This window comes from Canis lupus, chromosome X (genome assembly GCF_048164855.1).
Source record: "Canis lupus baileyi chromosome X, mCanLup2.hap1, whole genome shotgun sequence".
Taxonomy (NCBI): Eukaryota; Metazoa; Chordata; class Mammalia; order Carnivora; family Canidae; genus Canis; species Canis lupus.
In genome coordinates, this window is record NC_132876.1 from 64,576,019 (window position 1) to 64,597,671 (window position 21,653).

Sequence of the window (21,653 nt, forward strand, 5' to 3'; positions counted from 1 at the left end):
GTTTCCCTTTTCAATTTGAGAATGATTTTTATCTAATTAGCATATTTACTAAAATTATTCTTAATTTTAAGCTTCAACTTTTATAAGAAATACATCACAGTTAGTAATATCTCTGATAGGAAGCAAATATTCCACTTTAAAAGGGAATAATTTCTGATTTTAGGAATACTTGTTTAATTTGGTAAACATTTATTTGCTGTCTTTGAGGTGTACTGTGAAGGTATACTAAGAGCAAGACATTGTGCTTTAAAGAAGTTTTTAAAAATCCAGCAGGAAAGAAATGCTATTTAATGTTATACGATGTCTGGGAAAAAACATCTGTTTTATAACTTGGCACTCTGAGTTGTTAAAGGTGTCATGCATTTTCATTTATAGACTTTACTTACTATATTTTGCTTTTGGTGCTATAATTCTTTGCCCAAGAACAAAAAGGAAAAGGAATATTGAATGCTACATTAACACAAAGTGCTTCAACTCTCCCACAGCTCTTCCCAAAAGGAAAAGAATAGTTGACTTTTAGTGATTTATTACTGGGTTTTATACTGTGTGCTGAACAGTTTGTTGAGATTATCTTCCTTAATCTAGCAGCAACTGAAAAGCTGGTAATGTTGTTTTCATTTTTAAGTTGAGGAAATTAAGGTTTGAAGAGGTTATGTAACTTAGCCAAATTTACCCACCTACTTAGTGGTGCAGCTGGCCTTCAAACCAAGTCTGCCCAACTTGAAAGCATGTACTCTTAATCGTTATGTACTTTTTTTAAAAGATGTTATTCATTCATTCTTGAGAGAGAGAGAGAGAGATTGCAGAGACATAGGCAGAGGGAGAAGCAGGCTGCCTCTAGGGAGCCTGATGCAGGACTCAATCCCAGGACCCCTGGGATCACGACCTGAACCAATGGCAGATACACAACCAGGTGCCCCAATCATTATGTACTTTATTGCTCCCCAAATAGAGATTAGAAAGTTAAGGTCAAGTATTAGAAACAAGGCAGAGGACCTAGGATTCCTAGAATTGAATGGCTTTAGGATGCTTTATTTTATTTTAAATAAAACTGGGTTTTAAAATATAGAATGCCTTCACAGTTAATACCATTGTGTGATGTAACTGTTGAGATTGTATAATATAGCCAGTTTAGCTCATGGCTTGTGATGTGGTAAAGTCCTCAAATTTATAGAAAACTTTAAAGTTTATACAGGACTTTCTCCTTCATATTCATTTACCTTAGGAAACTGAAGTTTAGAGAGTTTGTGACTACCAAAGTGTACATGACCAATAAGGGTTAGAGCTAGAACTTGAACTTAACAGTTTTCAAATTGTATTCCAGGGAGCCTCCAGTAATTAGCAGAGGTACTCCAAGACTACCATGTGGCTAAGTGAGTAGTGGAAGGCCAGACAGGCAGCACTCCAAACACCACATCCTGTTTCAATCAGAGTCCTTCTCCTTTTATCTCTTTTATGCATTGGGCTGCAACATAAGATTTAATTTTTTTTAAAGATTTAATTTAAAGGGAGAATGTTAGTTCTTTTTTTTTCCCTTACTGTCTGCTTTTTATTCCCATAACTTATTCAGTACTGGTGCCTTTCTAACTATCACAGTAACTAAGAACTGTCAGGGATCTAAAAGGAAATACAAAGGATATTGTATGAGATTTACCTGAAAGAGGTGATACTCTATTTGGGGAGAGAAAAGTAACGTTCTTTAAGAAAAAGAAGGAATTGCTGATGTAACTGCTACTGAATGTGTTTGCCATATGCTATATGGTTAAAAAATGGAAGATGGAGCATTCAGGTACAGTTTTAGTGGAAAAAAACCACACTGGCCTATAAAATAGGTGGTTAGTATTTGGTTGGATTAGGAAAGAATGAGGTTTGAATGCAGGATGAAACAATTTGGGCAAAAAGAAAGATGATGATTTATGTACCAGACTCAAGGTATGATAAAGAAATTGACCAGATAGAGTTAAAATTGGATGTGTGAGTTGTGGGTAAGGTGAGGCCAGCTTATGGAGAGCCATAAAAAGTAAATGGAGGTATTTGGATTTAAAATAGTATTCATGGGGTGCTTGGGTAGCTCCTTTGGTTAAGCTTTGGTCTAGGATTAAGCCCAATGGCAGGCTCCCTGCTCCCTGCTCCGTGGAGAGCCTGCTTCTCCCTCTTCCCCTACTGCTCCCCCAGCTTGCGTGCTCTCTCTCTCTCTCTCTCTCTGTCTCTCTCTCAAATAAATAAATAAAATCCTAAAAAATAAAATAGTATCCACTATAAGTTCATAAACGGACCTGTTATATGATAAATGTGGGCTTTTAGAAAATTAGCCTGGTAGTAAAATGCAGGATGAGGACCTACATATAATATAGGTGATGATTATGGAGTTAATCAAACGCTTCAAGAAAATAAATGAGAAAAAAAAAAAAAAGAAAAAAAAAAGAAAATAAATGAGAGAACTCAATAACTGATGATAGACTGTAGATTTCAATAGATAGGCAGTGAAAAAATTTACCTAAATAATGAAGCTTATTTACCCATTCATTGATTAAAAACTTTTCAGGTACCTGCAAAGTACCAATCACTATGCTGGTTACTACAGATACATTGGTAAATAAGACTAGGTTCTTGGGATCCCTAGGTGGCTCAGTGGTTTAGCGCCCGCCTTCAGCCCAGGGCGTGATCCTGGGGTCCTGGGGTCCTGGGATCAAGTCCCACATTGGGCTCCCTGCATGGAGCCTGCTTCTCCCTCTGCCTGTGTCTCTGCCTCTCTCTCTCTCTCTCTCTCTCTCTCTCTCTCTCTCTCTCTCGGCTTCTCCCTCTGCCTGTGTCTCTGCCTCTGTGTGTGTGTGTGTGTGTGTGTGTGTGTGTGTGTGTCTCATGAATAAATAAAGACTAGGTTCCTAATCCTAAGGAGTCTAATCAGTATACTGTAAGCAAGTAAATAGAATTAAAGTTAAGGGTCCTATAATATAAATCAGTACAGACATTAAGGAAGGAATATTTAGCTCTTTTTTGGAAAAGTTGGAGATGGGGAGTTGACATTAGGAAGACTTAAACTGATGTTGAAAATGGAAGTGAGTAGCTGTTTGCATTGCGATAAGGGCCAAAGGTGAAGGCCCTTCAAGAGGAAGAGCAGGAAAAAGAAACGTGCATCAAACAGCATGGCAAGTTTTAGGAGCCTCAAGTAGTTTAAAAATAAAAGAGTAAAAGAAGATAGTGGTAGAATAAGGAAGGGTAGGCATGGAGAAGAGGTAAGAGAAAAGACTGGAGAGACAGATAGGAATCAGATCATAGAAATTAGAGTTTGGGCATTGTATTACAGGCTGTTGGATCAATTATAATGATTTTAAGAAAACCAAAATCAAATTTTTCATTTTAGAAAAATCACTTTGGGTATCAGTATTCAGGATTGATTGGAGAAAGGGAAATAGATGCAAAGATACTTTTTAGGATGCTGTTTTTAATAGCATTTTATAGTCCAGATAAGAGTGGTAGTAATGCAGGCCTGAAGTAAGGTGGTAGCAATAGGGATAGAGAAGTACCAAGGACAGTGTAAGTACTCAGTAAATGTATTTAACTTTATTCCCTAGGCTTATATTTACAATTTTACTTAACTTTGCCCACTACTGTTTGGTTTTGATTTCCTTTAATAAGTTGAAAATTGGTCCTCTCTGAAATAGGTACAAGTGGATATTTTGATATTCATAGAGATTTCTTGGTATTTGAACCTGTTCTTATTAGAGACATTTCAGAGTTGGTTCCTATTATTATAGTACAATTTCAAATACCTTCCTTTTTTATACATCATGTTTAAGATGAAAGACTGATAAAAATGATATATTTTCATTTCCCCTTCAAATTGTTTTTATCTAAATAATTAAACTGCATGCCTTTTTAAGATAATTTTCATTGTCCTTTGATAGTTCTGAGAATGTTTATTTTCAACTTGGTATGTGATGATTATATTTTTTTCTACCTTACCACTTCCTCCTTAATTATTATATGATTCCTCTTCCTGTATTTCTGTTGTTTACTTTCTTTTACTTCTCTACTTTCTTTTTAAAAATTTTTTTAAAGTTAGATTTAATATCTCAGACTTAATTTATTAACCACTTGACTATTTTTCTTGTGTTTTTATCTTTGCAGCTCTTTAAAGGCAAGAACTATATCCTTTGTTCCTTTTCTTTCATTCATAGTGAATAATATAATGCTGGCACTTTTATATGGCCTATTTTTGAAATTCAAGTAGCCTTTGTAGTGATATTTAACTAAACTTTTTATTGTTCCTTAATGATTCATATGTCATTGAAAAGCAGTGTCAGACTTACTATTGCAGGTAGTAAAATTAAAATGAAGAGTGATTTGTCTGTCACAGCAGGTATGTGACAAAAAGAGAATTGGAGCTTTAATTTGTATTTTCAGTTCTGTACTGAATTAGCTATCTTAGCTCTGTTTTCCACTCCACCTCAGAAATTATATTTTTAAATCCCCTCATTGGTTTCTTGCTGTTGTTGGTGCTGTTTTTCTTTTTTTGAAATGTAAGTCTTGTAGACCTGTGAACCCATTTTTAAATATATTGATTTTAGGGTCCCCTGAATCATGTCTACAAAGTGTTGTTACAGCTCTTTAGTTGTTCAAGGTAATAATGTTTTTCAGCCAGTTTGAAACTTCTAACATGATCTAAACTTAAAGTTTAACATAAGTTTCTAGTGATAAAGATTTATTGACTGATTATTTTTTTAACTGTTAAAGTAATAACTTGCTTCTGTTAACGTTTATGTAGAGACTGTGTTAGGGAAAGTATCTTTTCTGGTAAACTTATGAATTACACATATCAGAGATGAAAATCTTGGTCAGGGTCATGTTTCATAATATGCTTAAGTGAGTATGCAACCTAAGCTCTATACCCTTTATTAAGAAAACAAAAGTCAGTAACTTTGGTATAAAAGTTTTTTTATACTTCCTTTTCTAGCACTGTACTGCCTATGTCTTTTTAAAGGTATGCTGCATGTTGGTAATTACAGAGATAATAAAATGGGAGATTTAAACTTAAGTATCCAAAGTGAGGCTTTAGATTTGCTTCCTCTACCCTGATCTTGTATATAATTTTTCCCTTTGTCTTTATTCCTTTATTAAAGTTTTAATATCTCAGAGCATGGTTTGTTGAACAGAAATGTTATTGGGCAGTGTTAATACATGGTTTTACCTTAGTCTTTTTTAACATTAGAGAGAAATATGCTCACTAAAATAATTTGATGTGAAGTCTAAAATTGCTGATCAGCCTATTTAGGGATCTTTCATACATTTACTTTTAGGAATAAAAGTTTAAAAGGACCTATTTAATTGTAGGGCACGTGTCAGTAACCTTTAGCATATTAACCACATGGTGGCACATAAACACAATTTTTGTTGACCGAGAAGGAGCCATGCTCATAATTGAAGCCTATATGAGGTTTGTTGTTACTGTTTCCTACTTTTCTGTCTCTTTTATCACAAGTTACATGTTTATTATTTAATAAACAAGTTCTAATATTGTTTCTTTTTATCCAGTGGCATAAAAATGATTATTCATCTGAATAAGCATAGACCACCAGAAATCATAATGTATTCTAGAGAAATTGTTTTAATTTTACAATTTCTTTGTAGGTTATAAAAGTCTCCTATTTAGTGTTTTTTTCGGATGGTTGATACCAAATAAAAAGAGCAAATGGTTTAAGCCTGTTACTTTTTCCATATCACTCGTCAACTGTCCTTTTTAGGATGTAATCTTAGGCAAGCCACATAAGCTTTCCAAACCTCACTTCCCTCAAGAACATAAAAAGATAGTAGTACCTTTCTCACAGAGGACATAATCCACATAAAGTCCCATGCCTAACACATAGTAAGTGCTCAAATGTTAGGTGCTATTTTTGTTTCCATAATTGTTGCTAATACTGCATTATACTGGGTTCATTTCTCTGAAACCAGTATAGACATACATTTTTGGAATTTCAGAGGAGTCATGAAGTCCTGATCCTTAGATTAAGCTTGACATATGACAGATTAGTAAAGACTAAAAACATTTAAGAGCCAGAGACCGTAATCTCAGCTAGACTGCAGAAGAGACAGTTTATTTGAGTCTTGAATTCTTCTAGAGATCAATTATAATCAAGAGTGAATAATACTAGATTTTAATGATATTAGCATGCATTTGACCATGAACTACAACCCTTTCTAACATTCAAGAATTTTCTTTCTTTTTTATTTTTAAGAATTTTTTCTTAAATAACACAATTGTAGAAGAATTGTCTGTTATGACCAGCTGATACCTCTGTAGTAATTTTTTATTCTTTCTTAAATAACACAGTTATAGAATTGTCTATTGTTATGACCAGCTGATACCTCTGTAGTAATTTTTTAAAGTGAAGAAGTGCTTTCTAGTGTCCCTCCATATACCATTATACAGTAGACCATGTTTTATTTATTTTAAAGATTTATTTATTTGAGAGAAAGAGACTGAGAGTGCATGAGAGGGAGAGGGAGTGAGGGAGGGAGAGCATGTTTGTAAAAGTTGGGGGAAGAGCAGTGGGAGAAGCAGACTCCCTGCTGAGCAGGGAGCCCAGTTCAGGACCCCTCGATCCCAGGACCCTGAGATCATGACTAAGCTGAAGGCAAACACTTAAGCAACTGAGCCACTCAGGTGCCCCTGACCATACTTTTTTGCTGCTTGGTATCTTATTATATCCCCTTATAACACAGAAATTAAGGATCCAGGGTTACCAAGTATTTTTGGGGAAAACATTTGGGTTAAAGGGACTTTGGTGCCAATGATGCTCCTAAATAGCAGCCTCCCTAACCCTGGCAAGATGCCTTGCAAATCACTGCTAATGGAAACATCAGCATCTATGAGGCCACTTTACTGGCAGAGTTGGGGATGCAATGCGAGCTTCCATTGGGGAGGATGTAAGGTAGCCTTCAGGAAATGTCTTCTTTTGAATGACTAAAAATATCTGCTACTCAAGATTCTGGAAATTCTGAAATTTAAAATACCAGGTCTGTATTTAGTAAATGCTTACTGATTAAATAAAGTGGCAAGAACTTTTTTGGTTTTGTAGACAGATTAAAAGATATCTGTTCTTGTGAGACTCCTAACTCTAGGAAACGAACTAGGGGTGGTAGAAAGGGAGGTGGGCGGGGTGGGGGGGTGACTGGGTGATGGGCACTGAGGGGGGCACTTGATGGGATGAGCACTGGGTGTTATTCTATATGTTGGCAAATTGAACACCAATAAAAAATAAATTTATTAAAAAAAAGATATGTCTGTTCTTTCTAGATTATAAGCTTCCTACTACTGGCCTGTTAGGGTAAGGATTGTGTCAGTGAATCTACATCACTATATTCCTAGCACCTGGCATAATACTTAGCACATAGCAAGTATTCATTAAAAATGTGGCAATTAAAAAAAAAAGAAAAATACAAAAAAAATGTGGCAATTGAATAATGAATTTCTGTCCTATAATTGCACGTCAACGATTGTAAGGCAATGGTTGACATGCCTTTAAAATAGTGTTTTTTCTTGTGTGTAGTTCTTAACACTAAGAGTAATAGCATCTGAATAGCATCAGAATCACCTGGCGGCTTGATAAAAATTCAGATTCCTGGCTTTATGTAAGACCTACTGAATCAGTTTCTGGGAGTGGGCCCTGGGAATCTATATTTTTAACAAGGTCCACCCTGGTTTTATGGATACAAGGTATGTAGTGGTGTGATTTGCCTTTATTATCAGCTAAACCTTTGAATTAAGAATAACAATAAACAGTAGCTAACATTTATTGAGTGCTTTTTATGCCAGGCACTGTACAAAGGGCTTTACTAGTATTGAATTATTTAATTCTTATAGCCACCTTACAAACCCTGTACAGTTTGTTTTTATCTTACAGATGACAAAATTATAACAGAGAAATGATGGCACCTGCATTTGATCTCAGTGTCATAACCAGACCTCATACCCTTTTTTTAAAAACATTTTTAAAAATTTTATTTATTTATTCATGAGAGACACAGAGAGAATGACAGTGAGAGGTAGAGACACAGGCAGAGGGAGAAGTAGGCTCCATGCAGGGTGCCCGACATGGGACTCAATCCTGGGTCTCCAGGACCACGACCTGGACCGAAGCCAGCGCTAAACCACTGAGCCACCCAGGCTGCCCAGACCTCATACTCTTTAACCGCTATACTATGCTGACATTAATTTCTTATGTGATTAAACTTGTGGGAGAAGTAAACTGAGGCACTCTCCTTTGATATGACTTCAACTCCATTTTTTTCATTTCCAGCTTTCTTTTTCATTGAGATTTAATTGATGTGTAATAGTTTTAGGTGTACAACATAATGATTCAGTATATTTATATATTGCTAAATGATCACTACAGTAAGTCTAGTTAACATACATTACCACACAGTTACAATTTTTTTCTTGTAATAAAAACTTTTAAGATCAACTCTCTTAGCAACTTTGAAATGTAGACTACAGTATTATTAACTACAGTTGCCATGCTATACATTACATCACCAGAACTTACTCATCTTACCCTTTGACAAACATCTTCCCATTTCACACACACCCTCAGTTCCTGGTAACCACCACTCTACTCTGTGTCTATGAATTCAGCTTTTTAGATTCCACATAGGTATTTGTAAACTTTCTCAGTCTGACTTATTTCACTTAGCGTGATGCCCACAAGGTCCCTCCATGTTATTGCATTGACAGGATTTCCTTATTTTTTTATGACCAAATAATATTCTTTTGTGTATATGTACCACATTTTCTTTATCCATTCATCCATCAGGGGAAACCTAGGTTGTTTCCATGTCTTGGCTATTGTAAATGATGCTGCAATGAATGTGGAGGTTCAGGTATTTTTGAGTGTTTTTCTTTCCTTCTGATTAATACCCACAAGTGGAATTACTAGCCCATAAGCTAGTTTTATCTGCAATTTTTTTGAGGAACCTCCATGATATTTTCCATAGTGGTTTTACCAATTTGCAATCCCACCAACAGTGCACAAGTGTCCCCTTTCCTTCACATCCTTATACTTTTTTTTTAAAATTTAAATTCAGTTTGCCAACATATAGTATAATACCCAGTACTCCTGCCATCAAGTGCCCTCCTTAGTGCCTGTCACCCAGTTACCCCATCCCCCCACCCACCTCCCCTTCCACAACCCTTTGTTTGTTTCCCAAGGTTAGGAGTCTCTCATGGTTTGTCTCCCTCTCTAATTTTTCCCACTCAGTTCCCCTCCTTTCCCTTATGGTCCCTTTCACTATTTCTTATATTCCACATATGAGTGAAACATATCCTCATATATCCTGATCACTACTGTGACTTTATGAAAAAGCATTTTCAGTGCTATCAAGGTGTGTAATACTGAGGAATGTAGATTTCATCCTTTAGTTACTACAAAATCATAGAGTAGCAAAGCTGATTCTAGTCCTTTTTAAGTATCTTGGATGCTGAACTCATCTCTAGGCCTGAGTCAGGTACAGCATAGTCATTAAGAACAGGAGCCCTTGGAAAAGACCACCTGGGTTTGAATCTTGACCATCACATTATTTGACTTCTTTGTGCTTCAGTTTCTTGATCTGTAATTCTGAGAGATTTATGTTGTTACTCTTCAAAAATCTCATCCTCTTCGTTTTTATTTTCATCTCCTTCTGAGACTGTTAATAGTAAATGCCTGCCCTTCTGCTTTTATTTATTTTTAAATTTTATTTTTTCATGAGACACACAGAGAGACAGAGACATAGGCAGAGGGAGAAGCAGGCTCCATGCAGAGAGCCTGATGAGGGACTTGATCCAAGGAGTCTAGGATCATGCCTTGGGCCGAAGGCAGTGCTCAACTGCTGAGCCACCCAGGTGTCCCTGCCCTTCTGCTTTTAGCTTCCATATCTTATAGCTTTTCTTTTGCCTCATTCTGATCTCCCAACTCACTAAGTTAATTTTTAGCTATGTGTTTTCTGCTTTTTATATTATCCATTGAATTATCTATTTCAGTGATTATTTTTTATCCTGAATATTTCATTTTTGGCTCTTTTTAGATAATTTTTGTTTGAATTTCATATTCATGATACCTTTGCTTATATCCTTGAGTATACTTTCATGCTTATTTTGAATTATTAGTACATTTTGTTAATAACTCTGCTTCAAATGGTATATGGTACCAGTGTTGTCACTGCAGGGATGGGGTGTGTATATATCTGTGTGTTTGCTGTGAGTTCCTGGAATTCATGTTTCTTTTTCTTTTCTGTAGTTTCCGTGGGTTGATTGTGGTGGGAGAAAGCCAGCAGCCCATGCTGATTCATGATATTAAAAATCTCATCAATTATATGGTGATAATAATAGTATGTACTTAATAGAGTTACTATGAAAATTAGCTATTCCATGTAAATTTCGTAAAATAATGTTAGCATGCAATTATGTATTCAGTTTAGCTTTAAAGAAAATCTACAGATGTGACTTGAATTCAGATCCCAGCTTTAGAAAACTGTTTTGAAAAAAAATAGAAAACTGTTTTGATAGGCTAAAATATACAGCTAACTAGGGGTAAAAAGGAAAATGTCCCATCTTTCAGACTTTGTACTGTCCCAGAATTCTCTCATTGTCTAGTGTTGTCAATCTCTGTTATTGCAAATAAAATAAGGAAAAAAATGGTTAATTAAAACTTTTTTTCCTATTTTGAAAATTTCCAAATGAGAAAAATATAATGAATACTCATATGCCCATCACCTAGATTTAGTGATTGTTAATATTTTGCCACATTTGCCTCCCCTATTTATTTCTTTCTTTCTTTCTTTCTTTCTTTCTTTCTTTCTTTCTTTCTTTCTTTCTTTCTTTCTTTCTTTCTTTCATGAGTGGGGTGTGGGGAGGGGCAGAGGGACAGGGAGAGAGAAAATCTTAAGCAGGCTCCTTGCTGAGTGCAGAGCCTGATGCAGGGCTCGAACTCACAACCTGAAATCATGACCTGAGTTGAAATCAGGAGTTGGATGCTTAACCAACTGAGGTCCCAAATTTTGTATAAATATATTATATTTATATATTAAATAAAAACAAATTGTACAGGGTTTTTGTAAGGTGGCTATAAGAATTAAATAATTCAATACTAGTAAAGCCCTTTGTACAGTGCCTGGCATAAAAAGCACTCAATAAATGTTAGCTACTGTTTATTGTTATTCTTAATTCAGAGGTTTAGCTGATAATAACGATAAAGGCAAATCAGACCACTACATACCTTGTATCCATAAAACCAGGGTGGACCTTGTTAAAAATATAGATTCCCAGAGGAGTCTCTCATGTTTTTTCACCCTCTCTAATTTTTCCCACTCATTTCCCCCTCCTTTCCCTTATAATCCCTTTCACTATTTCTTATATTCCCTGTATGAGTGAAACCATATGATGATGATTGTCCTTCTCCAGTTGACTTATTTCACTCAGCATAATACCCTCCAGTTCCATCCACGTCGAAGCAAATGGTGGGTATTCATTGTTTCTAATGGCTGAGTAATATTGGTGTGTGTATATATATACATACACCACATCTTCTTTATCCGTTCATCTGTCAAAGGACATTGAGGTAGAGCCTGTGGTCTTAACCACTATACATAAAGTCTCCTAGTTTACAATAAACATATTAATTTAAGTCTTACCATTAAATTTTCCTCTGAAATTAAAAAGGCTGACACAGATCTCACAGGTCTTTTTATCAAATCAGTTGATTCCAGCAAAATTATATTGGTGTTTATATTTCAGGCAATCTTGTCATGAAATTGTCTGTTGTAGAGAGATACCTGGAAAGCAAGGCTATATGTCCTTTCATTTTTTTCATTTTCATTTAGAGGAGTTCAGAAGGATATAACTAACGTGTTGGAATGATCATTGATTCTGAATTTCAACATAAGGTACTTAAGTACCACAGGATCTGTATATTAATATCCTAAAGTATGTTACTTGTTTGGTTAGGTTGGCTCATTCAAATATGTCATGTGACATTCTAGGAGTAGTGGAAAATTAAGCTGTGATACTTTTGGGGGGGATTAAGTAGGTGAATGCCTCCTTCTGTCTCTTCAGTTACTGATGTTTTCATGACCAAGATTTTTACATCATACTCATTATTTTGGACCCATAAAAGAATATAAATTGCATGAGAGATTTGGTCAATATAAGAATCACTAGGTGACCTTATTTATATATTATTATTTTACCTTTCTTCTTTTAATGTTTTCTTTCTTTAAGATGTAATTTGAACTGCTAAATATTTGTTTTCATATGTCTTCTATCTATATCCTTTTTTATATGCTATACATACCTATAGTTGAGTTAGGGGATGTTAACAGTATTTATGAAATAAAAAGGTAATATGAACTCCACATTGTATAGCATGAGAATCAAGTTCTAATTCAAGCTCTACTTGGAAAGCTACAACCTCTAGAAAATCACTGCAGTCATATACAGTCTTCATTGACACTGTTTACCTCATAGTGAATGGCATGTGGCTTATGTACAAATTATAATGGATAACCAGTTTTTAAAGGTTAAATGCTAAATATACTATCTAGTTCTTTGAGAACATTGTTACCAAAGGAGACTTTGGCTCTTAAGTTCCACCAAAGTCAGAGTGGCAGGCCTGCTTTTGCCTTCCTTGAAACTGACAAGTTCTATGGTTGTCACTATCTTATTTATACCTATAATTTGGGAATCTGGATATATTTTGAATGCTCTTTGGCAAAAGTTAGGTGCTCTTGACCTAAAAATATGATATGAGGTTTATGTGAACTTTATTCAGTATCTCTCTGGTTACTTATCAAATATGTTGCTTTTTTTTCCAGTGTAGTTTGGGGAAAAACAGGCTTCAAATTTGAAAGTAGAAACTTTTTTTGTAAGATTTTATTTATTTATTCATGAGAGACACAGAGAAAGAGAGAGGCAGAGACACAGGCAGAGGGAGAAGCAGGTTCCATGCAGGGAGCCCAATGGGGGACTTAATCCTGGGACTCCAGAAACACGTCCTGGGCCGAAGGCAGGTGCTAAACTGCTGAGCCCCCCAGGCGTCCCAAAAGTAGAAGCTTTTTTTTTTTTTTTTTTACAAGGAATATTAAGTTTCTTTACTAAAAATCTAGACTTATTGAAGTAATAAAAGGAGTTTTTTCATAGCTTTTTGAATGAGTCCTATGGCACTTAAGTATTCCAGTGGCGTTTTATTTCCAGATATTACAGAACCCAAATTCAAAGTGATGGCAAGCAAAATATTTTGAAACATGGCAAACCCCCACCCCCACCCTCAGGCAAAGACTTGATTGTTTTTAAAAATTTTATTTTCAAGGTTGTATTTCAGGATTGATTAGATAGGAATTTCTGTCAGCTTGCCAAATACTTTAAACTTCTAAATAAATTAACTTAAACATTTAATTTATCATTAATTTTGTTTTATTAATTAAACTAGTCATTTTTAAAGCTTAAACTAACGTAGCTGTTAGCTACCATGCTTTTTCTCAGCTTGTAAGCTTTTTCACTTATTGAAGGAAAAGTAAAGTTTAGACAAAGAAAAGGTACACATTTGGATATAATTTAAACCTCATTTTCACGACTGTTGGCCTAGTGATTGTAGATTCTGTTCCAGTATTGTTTTCAATAATAGTGTTGCTATAGCAACTAATAAATGCATGCTTCAAAGAGAAGAAACAAAAAGCCTCTCCACCGATTGTGTTGTATATTGGGATGAAATTTTTCTTTATTGTATGATTTGCTGTAGACTTTGCAAAACTGTTTTTCCCAAAGAAATATTCTGAGAATCCTGATACACATTTTTTTTTTTGCTGTCTTAATCTAATCATCTGTTTTCTTGTATTAACAATGCTACAGTTAATTTACAAAGGGAAAGATGTAGAAAGAATTTATATTAGAAATTCTGTATCTTCTTTCTGTTATTTGTGTCTTACACAGCACTCTAGAGGAAAGAAAGATTTTTGATCTCCTGTTTCTGAACTATGTAAATGAATTTTGTTCCTATAAAAGTCAGTTAGCTTAACACATGTAGTGTCTTTTCTTTGTTAAAATGAAGATTGTGGTAAACATACTTATTTAAGTCCTTGAGTATTATCAGCATAGTAATATCAACTATGTGTAAATACACTAAAAATACACTGAAATACACTAAAATTTGTCCGTTAACCTATTTTGTTGTAGATTTAGTAATAATGAAGAATTGGAAGTGGCCTAAATATTAATAAACCCTTAAGTAGGAGAATAATTAAATAGATTATAAGGTATATCTATATGATTTATAAGCACCTTGCAGCCATTAAAAATGATGATTTGTATTTGATGTAAAATAATGTCAATGAGGGAATCCCTGGGTGGCTCAATGGTTTAGCACCTGCCTTCAACCCAGGGCGTGATCCTGGAGTCCTGGGATCGAGTCCCACGTCAGGCTCCCTGCATGGAGCCTGCTTCTCCCTCTGCCTGTGTCTCTGCCTCTCTTTCTCTCTCTGTCTTTCATGAATGGATAAATAAAATCTTAAAAAAAAATAATGTCAATGAAAAGATATTAATTCAGAAAAGTAGTTTCAAAACTATAGTACAGGGCAGCCCCAGTGGCGCAGTGGTTTAGTGCCGCCTGCAGCCCAGGGTGTGATCCTGGAGACCCGGGATCGAGTCCCACATCAGGCTCCTTGCATGGAGCCTGCTTCTCCCTCTGCCTGTGTCTCTGCCTCTCTCTCTCTCTCTGTGTTTCTCATGAATAAATAAATAAATAAGTCTTTTAAAAAAAAAACTATAGTACAATCCCATTTTTATGTAAAAGCATGTTTGAATGTAAGTGTAAAGTGTAAATGTGTGGAGAAATATATGACAGATAATACCATTAGTTATCTCTAGGTTTATAATAGGAAATTAGCATTGTTTCCTTAAATTTTTAAAAAAATTCTTTGAAAAGAAAGGAGCATCTGTGGCTAGTAGAAATGATCTGAATGGTTTTTTGGTTTGATGTTAGGAGGGAGCTAGTCTTTTAGGAAAAGGGTCCAAAATTCTTTAATGAATCAAAACAAAGTCACATGCACTTTTCCTCTGACTTGTTGGCATTTTAGTTGATTGTGGATCAAAATGAAAGTTATTGCATGGACAGAAGCTGAGCTTTTACCATAATTGACTTTAATAAGGCAATCATGTTTGACTGGAGAAGATAGATCTTAAAATCTGAAATTGGTGGGGAGAATACATTCAAATGTTTTGGAAGTGGAGTTTCCTAAGATGAGTATCTCCTAAAGATAAATGGTAAAATAGTTCATGTCAGGTTTATTGAAATTTTTGGATAATAAGGACTGACTTGATAAAACTCCCTGACAGTTAAGACATTTTTTAAAGAATGAGAGTGTGTGTGCACATGCCTGCACATGCACATTGCATACATGCATCTCTGGAAAGGCTTTCTTTCTAACCATAAGAAAGTAATTAATGTATGAACTGTTGTGTTTATAATTGAGAAATAAATACTACACTTAATTGACATAAGATTTATTTCCACAGAATTGGGTGTTTCATCTAATTCTGCTATTCTTATAACATCCTGTTATACATGTGAGTGGAGAGGATTTCATTTTGTTTAATTGAGAGTCATAGCTAGACTAAATTATTATTCATTATTACAGAGAGAATTAGTGGCACAGCTGAAAGTAAATTAAGTTCCTAGCACAATTTTCTTGGTCTTTCCCTTAGGAAAAGGGAAATTTTGTTTTCTTAGAGAAATTAAGTTATTTTGACTATTGCTAAGAACATCACTTATTGCTAGACAGAAGTAAAATTAGGAACTATTCGTAGAACATTTCTACCTTGTTATTTATTTGGTATTTTGTAGAATAGCTAACTTTTTTTTTTAAGATTTATTTATTTATTTATTTTTATGGTAGACACAGAGAGAGGCAGACACAGGAGGAGGGAGAAGCAGGCTCCATGTCGGGAGCCTGACGTGGGACTCGATCCTGGGACTCCAGGATCGCACCCTGGGCCAAAGGCAGGCGCCAAACTGCTGAGCCACCCAGGGATCCCCAAATAGCTAACTTTTCTAATTGTATTTGTCATGGTCACTTGCTAAAAATGAGTGTTATCTGGTTTTAATGTATACCTCTCTCTTGAGTCATAGTTGGGGGGTGATCATGGGAGACATACATCTGAAGAAGCACCATCTTTTAATAGAATTTGATTCGTATTGACCTATCTCCCTGCCTACCTGGTCAGTAACTATGAACTTCGGAGATCTGTCTAGTGATGATAAACTTGTTTTATATGGCATAGGCATGGGAAGTCAGCTTTCATGACAGATTTCTACACTGATGTAGAAGAGAAATATTTAGCATTTCAAGAAAACTAAACCTGTTAGCATCTATGTATTCCACCATTCAGCTTTCTTGAGCCCTCTCATGTATGGTCTAATGTTCTTGACTTTCAACAAAAGAAATATCATATCATGTCAAAATGATAAAATCTCAATTACGGCTGTATTCATTAGTGAAATAAATTTCTTTTGTCTCATGGAATGATGATATAATTATTTTAAGTGCTTAATTGGGGTAGCAAGATAAAGAGTTGTTTACATGAAACAAATATTCTGATTATTTGGAATTAGTGTCAGCATTTCCTATTGTACAGGAAAAAAATCTTAAGGCCTCATGATCTGAATTTTTCATCTTAAGTTATGTAACAGACATTTGAGTTCCTACCATGTGTTGCACCCTCTACTCTGGGAGTAGATGAAGATGTAAGGACAATTATTTTCAAGTGTGAGATTTGTCTATGCTGAAACTTAAGGCATTAAACATTACTAGATGTAGATTAAATTTAAATTTAACGGAATATATACCTCTGCAACCTTTCCTTTGCTCTGTAATTACATTCCTTTCACTAGATTCATACTCAATTTAGAAAGTGTGTTTTAAGAGAACTTGCTGATAGAAGCTATGAAAAATGCTTTTGTAAAGTGATTGCCTTTTATATATCTAGGTTTTCATCTGTGATTTCTTAATAAACAACTTGTGAGTATTTTAATTTTTTATTAGCGAGTAACATATCTGTGGTTCACTTTAATCCCTGCCTCCCAATCTCTTTTCATCTCTCTCTCATAATCATAATTACACAGAGCAAGAGTTTGGTGGTTCTTACTAAGTATATAAATGATTCCAATTTTTAAGCTTTAAAATTTTTAACCTTAAAAGACTGACTTAAAACACTGTGACTTTAAAAAAAAAAAAACACTGTGACAAGAAAATGATAAACAGTGTATATCAGTTTAAATTTGACCCATGGGTCTTTACAATATAATTTATATTTGACCTTTCTACAATTGAAATATAAGGACTCTATGTTCTATTGAAACTGTCTTGTAGCTATTTAGGTTAATTTATATTTGCTTTTCATTAATATAGTGGTTGGTGGCCATAGTGATTGTGAAAATAAAGTTGTTACATATGTATAAAGAGGAGTTGCCATGATTTTTTAGCAGAAGCATTTAATGTAATCTCTGGTGTAAGCAGACTTATATTAACATATATTATCAACTCAGAACAAATACAAAACAGAATACATATGAAAAAATTAGAAAAAAGTTGTAGAAAAAAAACACAGTAAAACTACATTTAAAAAATTGCGAACCCCTAAAACATGCTTATATAAACATTGTTATATAGAAGTTCTTACATAAGAGGCTGGTGTTGCATGTATTGTGACTGTTTTCTAAGTAATTTATATGATATATATCAGAAATATGTGTAGCAGCCAGCCAGTGTCTAGTTTCTAGTCTGACAGTAGACCAACGAACTGTGGAGATAGGATCCAGAGAGAAAAAAATAATTCTTTGTTATTTCAACCCCTCTAAACAGGACACCATACTTGCAGAACTTCTTCAAATACATAAAGAACACATTGTAGGATATCATGAACATGATTCTCTTTTGGACCACAAAGAAGAAGAAGAATTGACTGAAGAAGAAAGAAAAGCAGCTTGGGCTGAGTATGAAGCAGAGAAGAAGGTAGTTCATTCAAAATGCTTTTTGGTTTTGGTTTTTGTGTTAGTCATTTGGAAGAGCAGTAAGAAAAGGATCACATTTGGAACAGGTAATAATAATAGGGAGTCTTTAGGAACAGAATCCTAAATATGAGTTTGTTAATAGGCTTTGGCTACCTTTGGTAGTAGAGTGGGAGGAAAGGAAAGAAGAAAATAGTTTCCACTTAAAGAGTAGTAACCCCATTTCTGCTTAGCACTTGCTGAATTGAGAGATTACTGGGAAGCTATATATTTAGCATCACTTAACTGCTGTCAACACCCTCACTCTAGTAATAGATATACAGGAGCTTAGTGTTTGGAGGTAGGAGGAAATGTTTCTTTAGCCTATACACCATGAAATCGAAATTTTGACTGAATGTCAGAACGCAAAAATATTACATTATTGGACATTAATGTTAGTCTCCAACAGCAACATTATTTTAAATAGTTCCATGTCTGTTTTAACACCAACTCACTTGAGCAAAAATGTGCCTGAGCATGGGAAACCTTATCCTAATACCTGAATTCTTTTTAAAGTCCTAACTCATTGTACCAAACTTCTTTAACGTTAATGTGATGTTAGGAGTCTCATTAGAATTCTCTGAGTTGCCCCATTCTGTGGGAATTATCAGAAAAAAATAATACACCTTTAGGGGTTAAAGCTTTCCGTGTAATAAGATCTTGGTTTCGAGTGAAAAGGGTGTTTTGTTTGTGTGTGGAAGAGTGTTAATAATTTCTTAGATCTGAGAATGTGGATTCTTTTCTAAACCAGTAGGTGATGCAGAATTTCAAGTTTTAAATCACAGTGTGGAAAGTGCATAATTTTTTGTTTTTAGGGACTGACCATGCGTTTCAACATACCAACTGGGACCAATTTACCCCCTGTCAGTTTCAACTCTCAAACTCCTTATATTCCTTTCAATTTGGGAGCCCTGTCAGCAATGAGTAATCAACAGCTGGAGGTAAGTTGTGAAGTACAAAAGTAGTTTAACTTGAGTTAAAGGCAATTTCAAGTGCCCTGTTGTTGAGGGTTCCCTGTGCAGGAATATCACATTCTCCAAAAGATTACCTCTGAATAGACCAAGAAATTTTTCTCTTATTTGTTGACCTTTTTGAACCAGCATAGTATAGTAAAATGTGGTTTGTTCAGAGCACAAGAGAATTAGGCCTTGATTTAATGTTGTTTGAATTATTTTAATTAAGGAACAATAGGGCACCTGACTGACTAGGGAACTAGCACTTCTTCAGTTATAAAATATTTTGAATAAACAAATTAGCTTGCTTAATGTTTGAAAATAGGATAAATACATTTATATTCTGATGCAGTGTAGATACAGCATTAAATATATGATAATGTCCAGTATTATGAAATAAGCTATTTAAAACTAGAATTAATTATGAATTAAATAAGAAAGATTACGTTTTATTATACCAATAATGTAATAACTTAAGTGAATTTGTGATTTCCTTTTAAAAATGTACTTATGGAGTCCTTTAAATTGATAAACTATTGGTGCAGACCCAAACTTTTATCTTCTTAACAGGACCCTCACTGGTAAGTTTTGCCCACTTTATTGATGCTGCATTTTGCTGCTTTTTAATTATTTGAAGAGTTTTAAAACCAACTGCTATAAATTGACAGGAAGGATCCCTATACTTTACAACCATGTGTCTTTTATATGTCCTATATAACATTCTTGCATTCTTCTAGGACCTCATTAACCAAGGAAGAGAAAAAGTTGTGGAAGCAACAAACAGTGTAACAGCAGTGAGGATTCAGCCTCTTGAAGATATAATTTCAGCTGTAGTAAGTTATTTGGCAGTTATCTTACTCCAACTTGCTATTTTTGTTGTGTCATCCCCCACCCCCAGCCCTTTTGTTTTAATTTTTAATTGTGGTTTGCTTCACTCTTTCTGTAGAGAAAACAGCATAATTCTTATAACTTGATTTGGAATGGTAAAATACCAGTAAACTGGATAATAGTGTCAAGCTATACTTTAGCCTTTTTACCTAAATGTTGGCACAAAAGAGAAGTGGGTAATATCTAAGAATTGGGAAATCAACCAGAGAAATGTATGTGTTGTTTACATAAACATATTTTATCAGTTGCACAAATTAAATCCAAGTAGTTTCATTCCAGAGATAGCCAAACCTTGTACAACAGTGGATAACTTAGTACCATGTTTGTAAATCTTTATTTTCTTTAGAAAAAAAGGAAAGGGGGAAATACCTTTTAAAATCCTGAATATTTTTGAGTATCGTCAATTCTGCTGCAATAAGAAGTAAATGGAACATTTTTCTTTTAGTGGAAGGAAAACATGAATCTCTCAGAGGCCCAAGTACAGGCATTAGCATTAAGTAGACAAGCCAGCCAGGAGCTTGATGTTAAAAGAAGAGAAGCAATCTATAATGACGTACTGACAAAACAGCAGATGGTAAGAGTTTGACTATCTCTAAGTTATGTCCAATTTTTGTAATTTATAATAATGTGTTTGTGTGACATCTATGTCAATAACCATCCTCCCCTCATATAGATGTATGACCATTGGCTTTTCCTAGAAGAAATTTTGTCACAAAACTTAGTAATTCTCGAGTAAAGGTAATATCTTGGTTATAAGTTACAAAAGAGCAACAAATTCCTAAATGGGTCTCCTTGAAATTATATAGGCTCTTTTCCACATAATTTGAATTTCTGTGTATTGTGGATATCTAAAAAGGAATTTTTGCCAGGATTTAACCATATTTACCATTTTTTGTATTTTTTTTTTACTGGAGTTCAATTTGCCAACATATAAAACCCAGTGCTCACCCATCAAGTGCCCCCCTCAGTGCCTGTCACCAAGACACCCCCACCCCCCGCCCACCTCCCTTTCCACCACACCTTGTTTGTTTCCCAGAGTTAGGTGTCTCTGATGTTCTGTCACCCTCGCTGATTTTTTTCTCACTAATTTTTTCTCCTCTCCCCTTTGATGCCATTCACTATTTTTTATACCCCCAAATGAATGAGACCCTATAATGTTTGTCCTTCTCCAATTGATTTATTTCACTCAGCATAATATCCTCCAGCTCCATCCACGTTGAAGCAAACGGTGGGTATTTGTCTTTTCTAATGGCTGAGCAATATTCCATTGAATACATAGACCACATCTTCTTTATCCATTCATCTTTCGATGGATACCGAGGCTCCTTCCACAGTTTGGCTATTGTGGACATTGCTGCTATACACATCGGGATGCAGGTGTCCCGGCGTTTCACTGCATCTGTATCTTTGGGCTAAATCCCCAGCAGTGCAATTGCTGGGTCATAGGGCAGATCTATTTTTAACTGTTTGAAGAAACTCCACACAGTTTTCCAGAGTGGCTGTACCAGTTCACATTCCCACCAACAGTGCAAGAGGGTTCCCCTTTCTCCACATCCTCTCCAATATTTGTTGTTTCCTGTCTTGTTAATTTTCCCCATTCTCACTGGTGTGAGGTGGTATCTCATTTTGGTTTTGATTTGTATTTCCCTGATGGCAAGTGATGCACAGCATTTTCTCATGTGCTTCTTGGCCTTGTCTATGTCTTTCATAGAGATTGTGAGATTGTCTTTCATGTGAGATT

At 35.0% G+C, this 21,653-nt stretch overlaps 1 protein-coding gene across 10 annotated transcripts in view; it reads left to right on the forward strand.

Annotated features, from left to right (window-relative positions):
• Window positions 1-21,653, forward strand: part of ATRX (ATRX chromatin remodeler) — a 333,086-nt gene that overhangs the window by 301,697 nt on the left and 9,736 nt on the right. For all 10 annotated transcript variants that reach the window (XM_072816168.1, XM_072816161.1, XM_072816162.1 and 7 more), the window contains 4 exons: window positions 17,887-18,036; window positions 18,887-19,012; window positions 19,762-19,857; window positions 20,358-20,486. In XM_072816168.1, the coding sequence (XP_072672269.1) occupies window positions 17,887-18,036; window positions 18,887-19,012; window positions 19,762-19,857; window positions 20,358-20,486 (501 nt within the window). The remainder of the gene's footprint in view (window positions 1-17,886; window positions 18,037-18,886; window positions 19,013-19,761; window positions 19,858-20,357; window positions 20,487-21,653) is intronic.